This window comes from Trichosurus vulpecula, chromosome 4 (assembly GCF_011100635.1).
Source record: "Trichosurus vulpecula isolate mTriVul1 chromosome 4, mTriVul1.pri, whole genome shotgun sequence".
NCBI classification, from domain to species: domain Eukaryota; kingdom Metazoa; phylum Chordata; class Mammalia; order Diprotodontia; family Phalangeridae; genus Trichosurus; species Trichosurus vulpecula.
This window is the reverse complement of record NC_050576.1, coordinates 34,809,520-34,827,456: the sequence shown is the minus strand read 5'-3', so window position 1 is coordinate 34,827,456 and position 17,937 is coordinate 34,809,520. Positions and strand designations below refer to the sequence as shown.

The following is a 17,937-nucleotide window of genomic DNA, read 5'->3' as shown; positions in this document are numbered from 1 at the left end:
TAGGAGATGGAGGGTCATTTTTGAGAAGCAGTGTTGCTGAATCATAGAGCACAAAGAAGGGAGTAAAGTGTAAGAAGACTATTAGTGTAGAAAGGGGACATGTGGTAAGGGGCTTTAAAAGTCAGACGGAGGGCTTTATATCTGATTTGGGAGGTGATGGCTACTGGAATTTAACAAGTAAGAGGGGTGCCATGGTCTGATCTGTGCTTTAGGAAGACAAACTTGACAGCTGAGTGTCAAGGATTGTCTTGAATGGGGAGAGACTGGAGGCAGGCAGACCCATCAGAAGGCTATTGCAACAGTGCAGGCCAGTGACAAGGGTCTGCACCAGGGGGTGACAATGTCAAACGAGTGAAGGAGGCACCCTAAGGACAGATGCCATCCATATTAGGTCCCCCCACTTTCCTTCCTTTCACTCACTTCTCAGTCTTCTCCAATCTGGCCTCAGATGTCATCATTCAGGTGAAACCACCCTCTCCAAAGCCACCCGTGATCTTTTCATCGCTGGGTCAGTTTTGCTGAAGCCATATCCACATTCTACCCTTAGGATTTTGTTTTCCAGACATTTTTGCAACGTCTGGATTTTGTTTTCCAACGTTCTCTTCTCTGCCACATTCTCTTGGCGACCTCACCCACGTGGGAGTCATACGGAGGGATGCTCTCCATCTCCAGCCTCAGTCTCTCCCCTGAGCTTCAGTCCTGGGTCACCAGCTACCCACTGGTCATCTCAAACGAGACGTCCCACAGCCATCCCGAACTCAACACGTCTAACACTGAACTCATCGCGCTTCTCCCAAAATCTTTGCTCTTCCTAACTTCTCTATGTGTGGAGGGCATCGCCATCACCTGTCCAGGCTCCCAGTGACCCCCATCGTCCTACATTACACAGTCGATGCGTATGGGAGGGGATAAGCGTCTGAAGAACGCCTACTATGCACTGAGCGCGAGGCAGGTGACGTGCTTAGGGTGACTCGTCCACCGCCCGGACTGCCCATGACCTCTCTGCTCTCCATCTGACGCCTTTTCTCCCTTACACAGCGACCCCGCAGCTCGGACCCTCACTGATACCCCTTCTCTTGGTTCTCCCAGCCCGGAGTCTCTCCCCACTCCAGGACAGTCGTGGCTTTCCTCACGTCGCGGGTCGGACGCAGTCACTCCCCGGCTCCTGCACCATCAAGAGCTCCCGACTGCCCCACGGATCAAACTCAGCCCCGCCCCGGCCAGGGTCTCCTCCCGAGCCCCCGCCCCTTTCGCCCAGGTGTCTGGGGTGGGTGGGGGCGAGCGTGTGTGCGTGCACTAAAGTAAGCTCCAGGCCAGAATGTGTGTGTGTGGGGGTGGGTCCTCAGGCCCTGCTCAGGGTCCTTAAGCACACAGTAGGCTCACAGCGAAAGTTGGGGCGGCTTGACTGAGGGCTCGAGGGGCGGGGCGCGCGTGGGCCCCGCCCCCTGCCTCTTGCGCAGCCGCAGGTGCCGCGGGTATGTGCGCTCGCTACCATACTCAGGGGCGCGCTCGTACCGGAAGTGGTCCGGCCGGGCCGGTTAGGCGGTGACTCTGCACAGCCGGAAGTCGGAGCCTGCGGCGCCGGGAGGCGGCAGTGGCGGCGGCAGCGGCAGCGGGAGGAGGGAGGAGGAGGGGCCGGGGCCGAACTCAGGCCCGAAGAGTCCGAGGGCCGCCATGGCGACGGGTGCCGACGTTCGCGACATTCTGGAGTTGGGCGGGCCCGAGGGCGATGCGCCGGGGCCCATCAGCAAGAAGGACATCATCAACCCGGACAAGGTGCGTCTGCGCCTGCGCGTTCGGGCGGGGCGGGTGCCGAGGGGTGGGGCCAAAGCTGCCTCCGGGCCCGAATGCGCCTGCGTGGTGTGGAGCGGGCCGACCCCCCGGACGAGGCGGGACCTCGTGCGCCTGCGCGCTGTGGTGGGGCGGGGCCGGGAGAAGGGGCGTGGCTTTTGAGCATCCTCCTGGACCTGCCCCAGGCCTGCTGGAAAGCCAGAGGCTGCCAAGGGAGGTAGTGAGCCCCCCATTTCTGCAGGGCACCAAACAGATGCAGGCCGACCCTGCTCAAGTGGGGGCCAGTCTCCATGCCTTTTGAAGGCCCTTTCAGCTCCTGTGCAGGAGGGGCTGATGGCAAAGGTGGGGCTGAGGCAAGGGCTGGGGGAGCCAGGCTGGAGGGATGTGGGTGGCGGGGCTCCCTGGCCTGGTCTGGTCTCTCCACTTGAGTCTTGGTCCCTCCGTAGAAAAAGTCCAAGAAGTCGTCAGAGACGCTGACGTTCAAGAGGCCAGAGGGCATGCACCGTGAGGTCTACGCTCTGCTCTACTCCGACAAAAAGCAAGTGGATTCACCCCCTCACCTCCCCATCCCCACCACTCCTAGCTCCATCCCCCTCCCCCCCGCGATGGACTGAGATGCCCAGGTTTCACCTCTCCTACCTGCCTGAGGCTTCTCAGGCTCGCCTTGGTGGGCCTCTTTCAGCCTCATTCAGTTATGGGAGGGCCTTTCGAGGCTGTCTTGTCTTTTTGAGGCTGGGCTTCTCTTCCCAGCCCTATACATGCAGCTATTCCCTTTCAGGGAGGAGGGTAGAGCAAGCAAGGAGGGTTCATGGGGCATCCCAGGGGTTGGCCTATAATCACCCTCCCCACTTCCCTGGCAGGGATGCACCCCCCCTGCTCCCCAGCGATACAACCCAAGGATACCGCACAGTGAAGGCCAAGCTAGGGTCCAAGAAGGTGCGACCCTGGAAGTGGATGCCTTTCACCAACCCTGCCCGAAAGGATGGGGCCATGTTCTATCACTGGCGGCGGGCAGCTGAGGAGGGCAAGGACTATCCCTTTGCCAGGTTCAATAAGGTGAGGTTTCCCTGCAGCTGTGCTCGCTGGGGCTGGCTCACATTGATGTTCTGGGTTGGCTCCGAATCGGCCCACCTGAGCATTTGGTCTGGCCCAGCAAGCGTAAAAGACAAGTGCAAAACAGTTTTTATTCTTACACAACTCCTAGTCTTTGGAGAGGTATCACCAAGGGGAGCACAAACCGAGGGCTAAGAGGAGGCCCAGGAAGGAGAGGTCATTTGTGGTTGGGTGGTTTCCATGAAGGCTTCCTGGAGGAGATGGTTTTTGAACTGAGTCCTAAGCCTTGGGGAGGACTTGGCACAGGGGGCGGGATGAGCTCCTGAAGCATAGGAGACAGCAGTACAGGGGATCATGTGGTTGGGCTGCTGAGTAGTCTACATGGGCTGGCAGTGTGCCAGGTGGCTGAGGTCCTTCAGTGCTGGGTCCAAGGTTGGAACTCGCTTCTAGGAGGTGGCTGGGAGCCACAGGAAGATTTGGGTCCTGAGCAGGGATAGAAGAGGTTCCATTTAATCCTGGCATCTTAGGTCCAGAACGCTCAGGAACCTCAGAGGTCATTTGTCTCCAACTCTTTCATTTTGCAGATGAAGAAACTGAGGGAGATGAAATGATTTGCCAGTTACCCAGGTAGTGTGTGTCAGTGGGAAGAGTTGTGCCCAGGAGTTGTGCCCCCACAGCCACCATACCAGCAAGGTCTGCATAAGGAAGATTTATCTTGCATCCTTCTATGGATGGATTGGACTAGGGAGGTAGGGCCGGTAGTGAGGCCTGAGGGGAAGCCACAGCAGAGTCCAGGCAGGTGGCACAGGTGCCTAGACTGAGCCAGTGGCTGTGAGGAAGGAGACAGACGTAGCAGGAGGACAGGATGTGGTCACTGACTGGACGTGAGAGAGGAGAGAAGAGGGTAAGTCTCCCAGTGCTCCTTGTCCTCTTATCATCCCAAGCCGAGGTCCACAACGCAGATTTTACAGACAAAACTGAGGCCGTTTTCCATAAGCTTCCTCTCCTTCCCTCCTCCTCATTTCCTGTTCCTCAAGTACCTTCTGCCACATTCTCCTCCTTCACCCCTGTTTCACATGAAGGAGTGGCCTCCCTCTTGGCCAAGGCATCTGCTTCTTTAAGAGACCCCATTCCCTCCTGTCTCCCGCGGATCGTCCTCTCATCCCCACTCTCTCACTAGTCTTCAGTTGTTTCCTGGCTCCTTCCCTACTGCCCACAAACATGCCCATGTCTCTCTTGCCCTGAAAAGCCTCTCCACATCCCCACTGCTTCTCGTCCCTTTGGGGGTAAGCTCTCTTCAGTGAATGCTACACTTCTTTTCACTCTTAGGTCTCTTCATTCTGGCTTCCAACCTTCCCACTCACAAAACTGCCGTCTCCTAAGAGCCAAAAGGAATGGTCTTTTCTCAGTCCTTGTTTTTTCTGCTCTCTCTGGAGCCTTTGCTTCTGTACATCACCCTCTTCTCCTGAATACATCTTCCCTAGGTTTTGGTGATCCTGCTCTCTCCTGGTTCTCTTCCTCCCTGTCTGATCACTCCTCAGGCTCCAGGTTTGAACTTTCTTCTGGTCATGCCCATCAGCTGTGGCTGTTCCCTCGGGTCCTCTCCTGGGTCCTCTTCTCATCTCCTATATACCGGGGGTCTGCATAGCCAGACTCTGGCCTGCTGCTGCCTCTTTTTGAATGGCCCTTGAACTAAGAATAATTTTTACATTTTTAAATACAATAAAACTTCATTTAAAGTGTAAAAACCCTTTTTAGCTCTGGACTTGCCAGAAGAGGTGGCAGACAGGATTTGCCCCTTTTGGTGGTGTTGGTAGTTGCCAAGCCTTGCTGTATCTGAGGGCCCCTGGTGATCTCCTCAGCTCCCAGGATCTCAGGTGTCATCCTAGGCAGATGTTTCTCAGATCTGTGTATCCAGCCCTAGCCTCTCTCTTGACCTCCACTCTTTCATCTCCAGCTACCTGTGGATGTCCTGTAGACCTCTTAGGCTCCGCATGCCCCACATTGAAATGCTCTCCCCACCCGTCCTCCCAGTCACTGGGGCTCATGGCAAGGTGTCAGCTTTGGCTCCTTGCTCTCTCAGCCTCTACGTCCCTTCAGGGTGGTTCTGAGCCACGGTCCCCTTGGCCGATCAGCCCTTGCCCCGCAACAGTCTTATAGCAGAGTCAGCCGTGTGGTGCAGTGGATAGAGCACTGGGCCTGGAGTCAGTAAGGCCCAAGTTCACATCCTGACTTGGACACTGATTGGCTGGTGATCCTGGAAACTCACTTCACCTCTGCCTGCCTGAGTTTCCTGTATAAAACAGGGATCCCCACAGCACCTGCCTCCCAGGGTTATTGTGAGTGGCACGAAGCAGGCTTGTTCCGCCCCATCTCCTCCCTCTTCCTTTAATCCCTTATTGTTGTGAGGTGGGAATGGGACCCGGGCTTCTCACTCTGATTGCATGTTCGGTGTAGGGGGATAGTCACAGTGGTTTCATCACCCTCTACCCGTATTTGATCTCGTTTGGGCCTAGTGACGTTGCCTTTTGAACTAGGTACAGATGAGGAAATTGAGGCATGGGCGGGGGGGGCCTGGTTAAAAAATATCAATTAATTTTTAGCTTTCATTTTTAAGAGTGTTGAGTTCCAGATTCCTCTCTGGCCCCTCCCCGCATTGAGAAGGCAAGCAACATGATACCCATTATACATAGAAAGTCATGCAAAACATTTCCGTGTTAGCCATGCTGAGGAATAAAAGCAAGAAAAAGAAAGTGAAAAAAAAGTCCCTTCAGTCTGCTCCCAGAGGGTTGTCATCACATGGCTAGTTGGTGGCCCTGGGGCTCTAATCTTGGTGCTGTTCTGGAGGCAGGTCTGGGCTCCCCAGAGATTCAGGCCAGGTGCCCACTATGTGCTTGGGCATTGGAGGAGCTGTCTGGATGAAGGAGGTGCTTGACACCTTGGATGGAGATGGGTGAGATCACCAAGGGCTGGAGATGTCAGAAAAGCGCCTCCCCCATCCCTGGGCCTGATTTCCCCCCAGGGAGGACTTTTCAGCTTGTCTTCAGTGAACATTCTCCTCGGCTTGGTGCTGCTCCCCAGTTCCCGGAGCTCTTTCCCCCCATGAATCCATGATCTCCTTAGGGCCCCGTCCATCTGGGAGCTCAGCAGGGGAGGGACCATTCTTGTCACTTTACAGATGAGGAACCTTAGGCTTAGAGATTGACAGGGCTGGTACACGGGCCATCTGACTTGCAGCCGTCCCAGCACAAGTCTGCCCCTCGCTGGCTGTAGAGCTTTCTCTCTGCTGGTGCTGTTACTGAGCAGGTTTAGTGTGTAATCTCTGGGCTCCTTGAAGGGAGGCTGTGGTATTTAGGCTAAGCACAGAGCTTCCTGTGGAGGACAGGCTCCTGGCTGCCTCTGCCACCCTCGGGGCCCTGGAAATCGTCTAGGGCTCTAAATGGGGTTTTTTAAAAGGCGTTTTTGTTGTTGCTTTAACATCCTAGTCTCTTGTCGGTAGTCCTCCTCATCCGTACTCATTGACCTATCCCTTATGACAAAGTAACCAACTAGTAACCTTATAACAAAGCCAGATCAGCTGAAAAGCTTCACTGTCTGATGGGTGTGCAGTGTTCTGTATCCATAAGTCCCCACTTTTTACTGAGCAGGTGGAGGTGAGATTCTGCTTTGCAGAACCAAGACTGTTCATTGCAGTTAGTCTGAATTCAGGAGCCCTTTAATGTGGTTCTCATTTACCTTACTCTGATCTTGTGGCTGCTGTTCTGGTTTGCCTTTTTACAAACCTTCCCATGTTGCTTTGAATGCCTCATCTTTGCTGTTTCTTTTAGTGAACTTACATCCATTGCATTTATAAACCAAAATCAGTTTATCTTCCCCCCGTTTCTCATTCTGTTTCTAGTTTTTTTGCTGCCATCAAGGGCCTGACTGTTAATATTGTGATCTGTATCAGTGAGTCAGTCAGCAGTCTTGAGCTCTCAGTGGGTGTGCTGACCCAGGCAGCAGAGGATGAGCTCAGTGAGGGCCCGAGACCACAGCCTAGATCCCTGGCATGTCGAAGAGCACCAGGAAAGGGCAGTTTGGGCTCCAAAGGCTTGGTGAACTGAATGAGAGTAAGGGCACAGGGGGAGAGCTGTCCTCGGGGGCAGGAAGCGAGGAGGAGCATATGAGGGGTAAGGGTAGCCGAGGAAGCACAGTGTGGTGGTAGCCCCTGATTTCTTCCTGCAGCTGGACTTGAGGTCATGTGGTATGAATGAGATGGTCAGGTGGTGTTGGAGACATGAGGAGGAGGGGTGTAGGAGGGCCTGCTGTGTCCCTTTAGCCCAGAGGTCCCATTGCACCCAGGAGGCCCCTTCTCCCAGGGAGCAAATGCCAGTTGTCGGGCCCAGGTGAGCCCATTGTCAGGTCCTGAAGGAGTGACAGTTGTGATGTCTGTGATGTCGGGGCACTACAGAGTGGGGGAAGGGCAAATGTTGTCCCAATTTTCAAAAAACAACAGGCCCTGAACTTGCCTTCAGTTCTTGGCGAGTCCTAGAGGGTGTCCTGAAGGCGGAACCACCACAAGGGGGGACCCTCCCCTTCTGCCTCCTTGAGGCTGGTCCTGCCAGGCCTGGCCCCTTCCCTCGAAGGACCAAATTCCTGCACCAGGACATGAGAACCCTTCTGAGGACGGAGCTCATCCCGGTTTTGGCAAGGTTCTGAGGAAGCCTCTTAGAATCTTCTTGTGGAGAAGAGGGAAGGATGTGGACTTGATGGGGACCCAGCCAGCGGGTCTGCAAGGGGAGTAGATGATCCGGTGTCATCAGGGCTGGGGGTCTTCAGTGGAGGGCCCCAGGGATCAGTACTTTTGGCTGCTTAACATTTTTATCAGTGACTTGAAAAGGGGCGTAGGTGGCATACAGCTGGGAGGGAGAGGTAACCCAGTGGACGACATAGGCCCACCCAGACAGAAGCTGGACAGGCTAGAGCCCTGGGCTGCAGGGAAGAAGATACAATTGATTAGGGATAAGTGTAAATAAAGTCTTACACTTGGCTCAAAATAATTAACACCACAAATGTAAGATGGAAGATAGGCTAGCTATCAGGTGTTCTGAAAAGGATCTCGGGGTTTCAGTGGACCTCTAGCTCAGGAAGCTCAGTATGAGTCAGCTGGGTGATGGGGCAGCCAAAGGACTGATGTGACCTTGGGAGGGGCAGAACTTGGGGAATCAGAGAGTGAGAGTCCCAGCGCCCTCTGCTCTTCATCGGGAGTGTTTGATCCTGTTCTGAGTGAGCAGCCAGAATGGGGGAGGGGCCCTGGCATGCTGAGCCTGGACTAGCGAAGGTTCAGGGCTGACATGGGGGAGAAGGCCTAGTCTTGGAGGGTTCCAGAGTGCATCAAGAGGCGGGTCGGCTTTGACACAGGGAAGGAGAGCCGTCCCATAGTGGGAGGGGCTTCGACAAGCTGGGAAGCCCTTGGTGGGGGTGGGAGTGGCGACTCCTTGTGTGTGTGGTTCAGCCTCGAGGCCTGTGAGGGCCCTTCTAGCGCTCAGCTGCTGGACCTTGGAGTGTCCATCGCAGTGTTTACCTCCTGGAAGGAACAAGAGTCTCAGGATTCTTTGGTTCGTCGGCCGCTCCCTGCACATTGGTTTCTCACTGTCCTGGTGTTTCCTGCTCCTGTGGATCTTCTCTGGGGGTGGCCTGCCTGGCCAACCCTCCTTCCCATCACATTTGGCTCCTTGGCTCACTAAGTTCCCAGCCTCATTAGAAGGTACCTTCCTCGGCTTCTCCTTCCTGGGTGAAGGGCGCAGTTGGCTGAATCCTCTGGTTGGGCGTCACCATCTCCCTCTTCTAGGCTCCAGAACAAAGGGAAGAGGCCCACTCTTGGCTTTGTCTTTGTTCTTCTTCCCTTGGATCCCAGGGTGTAGGGACATGCTCTGTGCCATGTGACCCAGGATAGGACAAGGCAGAACACTTTCAAAGCTGGCTGGCTTCCCCTGGGCCAGCTGTCATGTTTAGGAAGCCTTCCCTTTTATCCAGCCAAAATCTGTGCCTTCTTCCCTCTGGCTCCTAGGTCTGCCCTCAGGGGCCTAACAGAAGGAGGCAAGCCCTGTCCCCCTGGTCCTCTCTTCTCCAGGCAGGATCTTTGCCTTCCTGCTTGCTTTCAGCTAAATGTTCTCGATGTCCTCACTAAGCTGAGCTGCTCAGGGCTGACCCCTGTCCTAGAGATGTGGTCTGACCTGGGTTGAGTATGGAGGGACTGTCCCCTCCCTCTATGTGGCTGGGTCCATGGTGAATGCATGTAATGCCTGTCTGGTGAGCCTCTGCTGCCCTCTGGTGGTTCCACTGTGGCATGGCTAGCTGCCTACCTGCCTGCCTATTGGGCCAGAGCCACAGAGAGCTGAGGATGGAGGGCAGCCTGTTGGGAATCTGCAGCGTGGGAACACCGTTGGACTTGTGCTCACTGTGTGCTGGGTCCTGGAGAGCCCGGGGGAGACGTGCCCCCAACACGTGGTTGTGTCCTTCCCCAGGCAGTGCAGGTGCCTGTGTATTCAGAGCAGGAGTACCAGCTGTACCTGCATGACGATGCCTGGACCAAGGCAGAGACTGACCATCTGTTTGACCTGAGCCGTCGCTTCGACCTGCGCTTTGTGGTCATCCATGACCGCTATGACCACCAGCAATTTAAGGTCAGTGGTGGTAGTGCTCACTATCCCCCCATGTGCCCTGGTTAGGCCCGCAGGGCTGCAGAGACTTTCCGTCCAGCCTGGCCCTGACCAAGAATGCCTGGACAGTAGCCTGACAGGTGGGGCAACCTCTTGTTTGGCCCTCTCTCCCCCTGGGCAGCCCAGGCTGCTGGAACCACCCTTGCTGTTAGGAATCTTTGCCCCCTGCATTATTCCCCCATGTCTCCTGCTTCTCTCTTTCTTCCCCTTGTCCCCTGTCTTTGCATCCCCCACGAGGCAGGTCCAGTGTCCCTGTCCTACTAGGGTCCCTTCCCCAACATTCCTGACATGTCCCTTCCTCCTTCCAGAAGCGGTCGGTGGAAGACCTGAAGGAGCGGTACTATCACATCTGTGCCAGGCTGGCCAATGTCCGGGCTGTGCCAGGAACTGACCTCAAGGTGCCTGTGTTTGATGCCGGGCATGAGCGGCGGCGGAAGGAGCAGCTGGAGAGGCTTTACAACCGCACCCCTGAGCAGGTGAGGAGCCCCCTTCCTGTGGCTGTGCCCTGTACCTCCCCTTCAGTCAATGAGTCACTCCCCTCCAGCGTGAGCCACTCCCCTCCCAGCAGTGAGCCACTCCCCTAGCCTGTAGAGATGCTGTCTGCACCCTCCTGTCTCAGGGTGCTCTGGTGGGAAGCAACTGGGCAGGGGGCCCAGCAGCCCAGGCCTTAGGCCTGACCCTCTGAAGAGGAAGGAGGCTGATTTCATCTTGGGGCAGCCTTGACAGTTAGATGTGACGGAGCTAGCAGCAGCATGCTGGTGAGGCAGATTGTTTTAGAATGTCAACATTGGAACTGCAAAATGTCATCACGTGCTTGACATTTTCACACTAGCGCTTGGGCTTTTCCCCCCTTAATCCTACAAAATTATAAAGCTGTGCCCCGTGGAGGGGGAGTGGCATTCTGGACATCCCACAAGTGTGACTGATGGGCCGTCTCCATGGTCTGATCGTTCTGGACCCCTCACTGTGCCTGCAGGTGGCAGAGGAGGAGTACCTGGTTCAGGAGCTGCGCAAGATTGAGGCCCGCAAGAAGGAGCGGGAGAAGCGCAGCCAGGACCTGCAGAAGCTCATCACTGCCGCCGATACCACGGCGGAGCAGCGGCGCACTGAGCGCAAGGCCCCCAAGAAGAAGCTACCGCAGAAGAAGGAGACAGAGAAACCAGTGAGCAGGGCGAGGGCTGGTGGGGGGCACATCACCTCGGGGTGCCTGGGCCAGTGCCCCCAACACTGCCAGGGACCTCTGCCCCTGCCCTGCCTTCTGGGGCCCTCCAGGCTGGGATGGCAGCTCCTGGACCAAGGCCTGTGGGAGTCTAATGGTAGAGATGAGAGAGGCTTCAGAGGCATCCAGGCCAACCCCCTCACTTTACAGAGGAATAAACTGAGGCCCAGAGGGGAAAGTGACTTGCCTCAGGTTACACAGGCTTCCAACACAGGTCCCCTGACTTGAGAGCCATTGTTCTTTGCACTGCGCCCCCTGGTTCCTTTCACCCATCCTCACAGGACAAGAAATCTAGGCCCCTTGTTGTGCTGGCTGCTTTGCTGTTGGTCAGGATCCCTCTGATACTGTGATGACAGATGAGGTCTGTGCAGGCTGGGGATCATCTCCTCTACCCTTTCCCTGGAATAGCCTCTTCCTGAGCTTGTGGGTGACTAAAACCCCCAGATCTTTCTCATAGCATCAGCTCTTCAGCCATGTAGCTCTTCCCTTGCCTACATCCTGGACTTGTGCTCTGTTGCACTCACATGTAGATCTCTGGAGCTTCATCCTTATTGCTGGCCCATGGACCTTGGCAGGTACAGAGTGGCACCCTGCTCCCTCTCCTGTGGCCACACCCTGTGCTCTGGCTCTGCCAGGGTTGGGGGACCCAGCGGGGAGCAGCGGATGTCCTGCTGTGGGCTGATGCATGTGCCAGCAAAGCCTTGATCTAAGGCACGCGCATCAGAGGCCTAGAGCTGGAGAGGCTCACCCCCTCATTTGACAAAGCAGTTGAGACCCAGAGGGGCAGGGGACTGTCCCAGGGTCCCATGAGTGCTAAGGAGCAGACACTGCAGCAGTGCCTGGGCTGAGCACAAACCCCAAGGGCACTCTCCTGGATGCACCTGACCCATGAATGACTCCTCATTGGGGTTCGTCATTTGGCCCATTCATTGTCCGCTTCATTATGGGATGGCCTTGTTCACAGCTTGCCAACGTGAGGCAGGTCTGCTCTGCTGCCTTCTCTTCATGGTTGGCCTCTTCCAAAGAGGAAGTAGGGCATCAGCCATAGTCTGGCCTTGGTGAGGCCAGGCTGGCTCCTCGGGGTCCCTGCTTCACTATCTTCAGGCCAGCTTTCCTAGCCTTGAGGTGGCAGGCTCTGATCCCTTTGTGTTTTTAAGCCCTGGGACTCTGGCCTTCTGCCATTCCTTGGCTGAGCTGCCACCATCTTTCTGCGGTGACCAATAATACAGGCCCCTCTGCCTGTTCTTGTAGGGCCCAAGGACATCCTTCATCTGGGCCAGGGGCCTTGCACTGCTCCTGGTTGGCTGGGGGGGTCTCTTGCCATCCATCTCCTCCTCCATCTTGGTATCTCTCCCTGTTGGTCTCTTGTTCTCATCCAGAGACAAACCTCATGGTCCCATCTACCCGAGCCAAGGTCCAGGCAGCACCACCTCTCCCCTCCCAAGAGAGCCTCCCTTAGCCTGTCTGCAGACACCATGGTGGCAGCTGGGCTCTCCTAGGGACCCTCCCAGAGGAAGGTATCAGGCACAGCCTGGGTGGGCTCCTCTGAGTCTGAGCTGACTCAGTTTGCTGTTTCAGTGTTGGAGGCCTCCTGCGTAGGTTCTCCAGCTTCAACTTACTTTTCTCTGCTCTGGCTTGTCCAGCTTTGCCCCGTATCTTCCTCTCTGTCCTCACTGCCCAAGATCATTACTGCCCTTCACTTGGCTCTGCAGTCTCCTTGCCAGTGGGCACCCTCTGTTTCCAGTTGTCTGCCAACCCATCAGGTGCTCCTGGCAGTGTTTGGATGCTGGTGGACCTTTCTCTCTGTCTTGGAACTCGAGGATTTTGTGCTCAGTTGCGGGAGGCCCCTCTGCCTAGGCCTTTGTCTCTCGCAGACTGCAGCAGCTCCATCCTCCCCCTCAGGGCCTCTGCCAGGCCACGCCTCCCTTGGTGACCTTTGGAGACCCACCTCCTGGACCTCTTGTGGGCAGTGTCTCTCCTCGTGGTCCCTGTTGTTGTCTGCTTGGGGCACTCATGGGAACACAGGGACTGGCATTTGTGGTCCTGTGCCACCACGGCCTTGGGCATCCTGTCAATGCTGTAGGGCTCCTGCCAGCGTGGTATTCTCTCCCTCCCAGTGCGGGAGGCCGAGGAGTGAGGTGTGGGAATTTGGCCAGATTGCAGGGACTGCCCGTCTGCACTGCCCCAGTGCCCTCGTGCCCTAAAGACCTGGCCTCGGGTGGGCTCCCTCCCCAGCCATTGAGACCTGAAAGGGCCCTCCCTCCCCACCTGGGCCTGCTGGCTTCCTGACTCATCAGTTGTCCATCTCACAGAGGAAAAGACTGAGGCTCAGAGAAGGCAGTGTTCCTAACAAAGCTAATGGCAGAATGGGCTGAATGCAGGCTGCTCTTCATGAGCTGTACCTTCACTTGGTCAAATGAGAGTTGTTGTACCTTCTGTCCCAACCATGATCTCACCTGGGAGCTGGATGGGCTGAGGAACAAGAAGGGTCCTTGAGGGGGAAGGACAGCAGGTTCTGCCCCCACAGCTGCTGGCCCTGGCTCCTGACCCCAGGCGGCCCCTCCCCCTTCTTCCTCCAGACCCTGCAAACACTGCGCGCTACTTCAGGGGACGCGGTATGTGTGATTTCTCGAAGGCACAGTTGTTTGTGAGGGTTTGAAGCCCCCCTGCAGTCCATCCAGGTGCCTGTCGTCCCCCAGCCTTGCCGACATTGACCCTTTTACTGTCCGCCTAGAAGTGGCTCCTATCCAGTAGAGTCGTGTCAGTGCCATGTAGCTTTAGCACATCGGCCTCTTAGCAGAGACGTCCTCTGCTTCCGTGGTCATTCCTGCAAAAGGCCCCTCCCCATGTGAAAGCACAGAACCCAGAGTCTGGGGGAGAGCCTCTGTTGGGATCCTGGCTGCACCTCCTGCCACCTGTGGGACTGTGGACTGCAGCGGGGATTGGGGCAGATGAACTCCAAGAGCTCCCTGTGTGGCAGCTCTGGACAAAGCCCCCAGGCCCTGGCTGAGCTGTCGCCCTCTTGGTCTGTTGAGTTTTCCCTCCTGGGTTCACTTTCCCCTGGAGTGTATTAATCTGAGTGGGCTCCTCATTCTTCCTTTTTGAGCCTGCCCAGCCACAGGTACTAGACCTTCCCAGCTGGCGCCCCCACAACGTGTGCCAGCCCCCGTCGTGTGCACCAGCCCCCATCACACACTCCAGCTGCCTGCCTCTGGCTGGGGGCGCTGAGCGTCAAACCTGCCCTTTCCCTCACTGGTTCTTTCTCCCTTTGAAGGTCTTGCCCCTGTGTCCTACAGGACACTCCTGTATCCCTGCTGCCCAGGGTCAGGCCTCCCCGGGGGCTCTTTGTGCAGCGAGCCACTTTGCTTGCTTTGTTGGCTTTCCAAGAGGAATCTCTTTCTTTAGGACACAGCAGGGGAGGTGGGAGCAGTCACCTTTTTCCAACAGACTCCTTTCTCTTGGCCTCAGTTCCCTATCTACAAAATGAGCAAGTTTGGGTTCTAAGGAGAAGTTACAAACAGGTAAACTGAGGCTTAATGTCAGGAAGATCTAACAGATCTGACAGTTGGAAGGGGGCCTCACGAGGCAGCAGGTTTCTCTTCATGGATATTATAGAACCCTAGTTCTAGGGCTGGGAAAGACCCAAGAGGGCACCAAGTTGAGCCTCCTCGGGGGTCACATGGGAGGAGTGGCAGACCTGGGCTGCTGATCCCGGGCTAGGTGTGCAGGGACCAGCCTGGAGTCAGGAAGGCCCTGGTTCAAATCCTGCATTAGACATGCACTAGCAGTGTGACCCTGGGCAGGTCACTTAACCTGTCTGCCTCAGTTTTCTCACCTGTAAATGGGGATAGTAACAGTACCTCCTTCCCAGGGTTGTTGAGGTAATGCCTACAAAATGCTTTATAGTGCATGCTACGTAAATGTTAGCTCTTGCTAGTGTTAATTATTAGGGCTGCCCTCGGTTGGCTGCATAGGGCCCTTTCAGGCCTCGGCAGCTGGTCCTGTAGCCCTGTCCAGGGGGAGGAAGTTGGAGAGGATTGTGGAGTCGGGGCAGAGGAGCAAGCTTGGATGTGATGGAAGGAATTCCCCCTGGTTTGAGCCAGCTGAAGAGTGCAGGAGGCTGTCTGGAAGGCCGAGCAGCTGGGCTGTTGTCCTGCGCTGTCTGTGTGGCCCCCGGAGGGCGAGGACCCTGGGTGGGCCTGCTGCCTGTCTGATCCCTGCCTTTTCCCCTTCCTTTCAGGCTGTCCCGGAGACAGCTGGCATCAAGTTTCCCGACTTCAAGTCTGCGGGAGTCACGCTTCGTAGTCAGAGGGTAAGTTCTGGGCTCCGATCCCTTCGCTGGCCCTTGTCTCGTTCCACATCTCCCCAAGTCTGCTTGGTTTGTGGGCGGCTGTGGTAGGGCCTCACCTTGGCTGACCTGAAGTCACCAGTCTTGGGACTGCTGCCCGGCAGTGGCCTTTGGTGGCACTGGTCACCAGGGGCCGGCCTTGCCGAGGTGGTGAGTGATGGACTCCTCATTTCAGGCTGATAACATTTCACGGGAAGCAGACCTCCTCCATCCATCTTAGAGATGGACGGCTCACCCGCTAAATGCAGAGCTGGGATCAGTGGGCCCTGCCACATAAATCATAACATTTTCTTAATGATGGTGAAATTAGAATATACTCTGCTCCCTGGCCAATGGAGTCTTCCCGGCTGCCCGCTAGCTGCCAGGTGGAACCAGGAGATAGAAGAGGGGTGGCAGGCCTGAAGGGGTGAGATGGAGCTGCTGAGGAACGGGGCTAGCTCTGGGCTGTGGCTTTGGGATGAGGACTAGCCTGCTCACTCTCCCTGTTGGTGCCTGGTAGAGAATAGGCCTCTGTGAGGCTGGGTCCTCGAGGAGGCCCTGACGTGTTTTTGCCTGCCCCCTCCCTCTAGTTCAGTGCCCTCATGCTTCTCAGGAAATCTTTCTTGGGCATGGACATGGCCTTCCGGCCTTGGCTCAGGCTTTCCCAGAATCCCTCCTGCAAATCTCTGGTAGCCTAGGTCCTCCCCCAAGTCTGTCATCACTGCCCCAGCCTAGCTGGGTGACACTGGGTCCTGGACCTCTGGGGCTTTGTCCAGGCTCTGCCTCCTGTTGGAGTGCCCCCCCTCGTTGGGTCCTTTGCTCTGCTTAGCCTCCTGTCCTGCCTGACCTTGGGCCTCGCAGAGGCCTCTGTCTTTGTCCTGAAGCCCTGATGATCCAGGTTGGTCATTCCCCCACCTGTCCTCAGACTGTGAGCACAGTGAGGCAGGGACCTTGTCTGGGACCTGGGTATCTGCTCACTTGGTGTCTCCCCCTGGGCCTGTGCCTGGTACGGCCAGGGGAGTGACTCATGCACAGGGGTCAGTGGCTGTGAGGCTATGTTGTCCTGTGGCCTTTTGTCTCTCTCTGCTCCTTGGCCTCCTGTCTGCAGGAGGTCTGGGCAATGGGAGCAGGACGGCAGGGTCGGGGTGGGGGGTAGGGCTGAGGAGGAGGCTGAGCAGAGCTGCGATACCTTGTGCAGATGAAGCTTCCAAGCTCTGTGGGACAGAAGAAGATCAAGGCTTTGGAGCAGATGCTTCTGGAGCTGGGAGTGGGTGAGTGTGGGCCTAGGCCCGAGGCTGAGCAGGAGGCTGTGGGGGATGGAGGACATGGGATGGGGGCAGGGAGAGGGGAGGAGCAGGAGCAGAGGATTGAGGTTCAGCTGGTGCCCCCAAGGAGGCCCCTGGGCTCTTAGGGGAATCCCATCTAGAGTTTGGGGGTTTCCTGTGTGGGACTTTCTCCTCCCATCCTAAAGGATGTCCTAAAGTTAGGAGGTCTCCAATATGGAGTCAGGGAGCCTGTGAACCCTGCCTTGGAGCACTATACTGCAGGTGGCCCCCAGACCCTGTAGCTACCCTGTAAGCACTGGGATTCAGGTCCCTGGGCAGAAATGGCTTCCCTTTCGGGCTTCTTGAGAGAGGAGTGTGTGTTTGTTTATGTGTTGGGTGCAGGTGAGAGGATCACTAGGTAATAGCTCCTTTGAAAAAGCTCTGAGAATCTGAGTGGCCCCCTAGCATGCCATGGGTCATGGGGTAGCCGGAATAGTCAATGGGACCGTGGGCTGTGCTTCGAGGAGTAGGGAGCTGAGGGTCTCACTGTGCTCAGGGTCCGTGTGGAGTCTTGTGCTCTGTCTGAGGAGGACATTAATAAAGTGGAGTGTCCGGAAGAGGGCAGATGGTATGGGGGATGGGGACGGACCCAGGGAGGAGGAAGGACCCGGTGATGGTGCCAGGGGGAGGAGGGACAATCAGCCTGGATCTGCTGAGCGCAGGCGTGGGGAGGAGCCTTCGGAGGCCCCCCCCCATGCAACACCCCCTCCCCGCATGTGCCCCCAGAGCTGAGCCCCACGCCCACAGAGGAGCTGGTACAGATGTTCAATGAGCTGCGGAGCGACCTAGTGCTGCTGTACGAGCTGAAGCAGGCCTGCGCCAACTGCGAGTACGAACTCCAGATGCTGCGGCATCGCCACGAGGCCCTGGCCCGAGTGGGGCCGCTGGGGGCTGCGCCCCCACCCCCGCCCCCACCCAGCACAGAGCCGCCGCCCCTGCCCGGTGAAGGGCCTGGCCCCGACCTGGCCAAGGATACCATCATCGACGTGGTGGGCGCACCCCTGACGCCCAACTCGGTGAGCACAACGCCCCCCCCCCCCACCCATGACCTTGGGCAGGTTAGCCCCCTGGGGCCTGTTTCCACCTCTGTAGGGGGTTGGGCGCTCAGGCTGTCCAGAGCCTGTGTGGGACTCCCAGCAGCTCACTCCCCTCTTCCCCCCACATTTCCCTCTCTCCCAACAGAGGAAGCGACGGGAATCAGCCTCCAGTTCATCGTCAGTGAAAAAGGCCAAGAAACCCTGAAGCTCCTGAGGCCCGAGCTGGGCGTGCCTGCTGCCAAGGGGCCTGGGTGGGTGCCTAGGCTGGCGCCGGCGTGAACAAAGACTAGGACTGGTATTGGGGGAGGGGGGCTGTGTAAATAGAGCGACTGCTGCTTGCTGACCCTCCACTGCTTCTTATTCTCTTCTTCTTGCTTGGTCAGGGGTGGGGGTGTGACACACCTTGAACCACCATGGATGGACCCACCAACACGACCCTGTGTCCCAGGGCCTTAGCCCGCCCCTTCCCCAGCCCCTGACACGG

General features: G+C 56.9%; 1 protein-coding gene across 1 annotated transcript; it reads left to right on the top strand.

Annotated features, from left to right (window-relative positions):
* Positions 1–1,542: 1,542 nt before the first annotated feature.
* DMAP1 (DNA methyltransferase 1 associated protein 1) lies at positions 1,543–17,803 on the top strand. The gene is made up of 10 exons (XM_036753290.1): positions 1,543–1,776; positions 2,238–2,329; positions 2,652–2,847; positions 9,351–9,509; positions 9,854–10,021; positions 10,522–10,707; positions 15,005–15,076; positions 16,290–16,362; positions 17,143–17,432; positions 17,599–17,803. Exons 1-10 carry the CDS (start codon positions 1,675–1,677, stop codon positions 17,656–17,658), a joined length of 1,398 nt encoding a protein of 465 aa, XP_036609185.1. The 5' UTR covers positions 1,543–1,674; the 3' UTR covers positions 17,659–17,803.
* The last annotated feature ends 134 nt before the right edge of the window (positions 17,804–17,937 follow it).

Bases quoted from the DNA above. Each gene is read 5' to 3' on its own strand.
- DMAP1 (XM_036753290.1), top strand. From the start codon at position 1,675: ATGGCGACGGGTGCCGACGTTCGCGACATTCTGGAGTTGGGCGGGCCC. The intron at 1,777-2,237 runs GTGCGTCTGCGC...GTCCCTCCGTAG, and splicing joins ACATCATCAACCCGGACAAG to AAAAAGTCCAAGAAGTCGTC. The intron at 10,022-10,521 runs GTGAGGAGCCCC...CTGTGCCTGCAG, and splicing joins ACAACCGCACCCCTGAGCAG to GTGGCAGAGGAGGAGTACCT.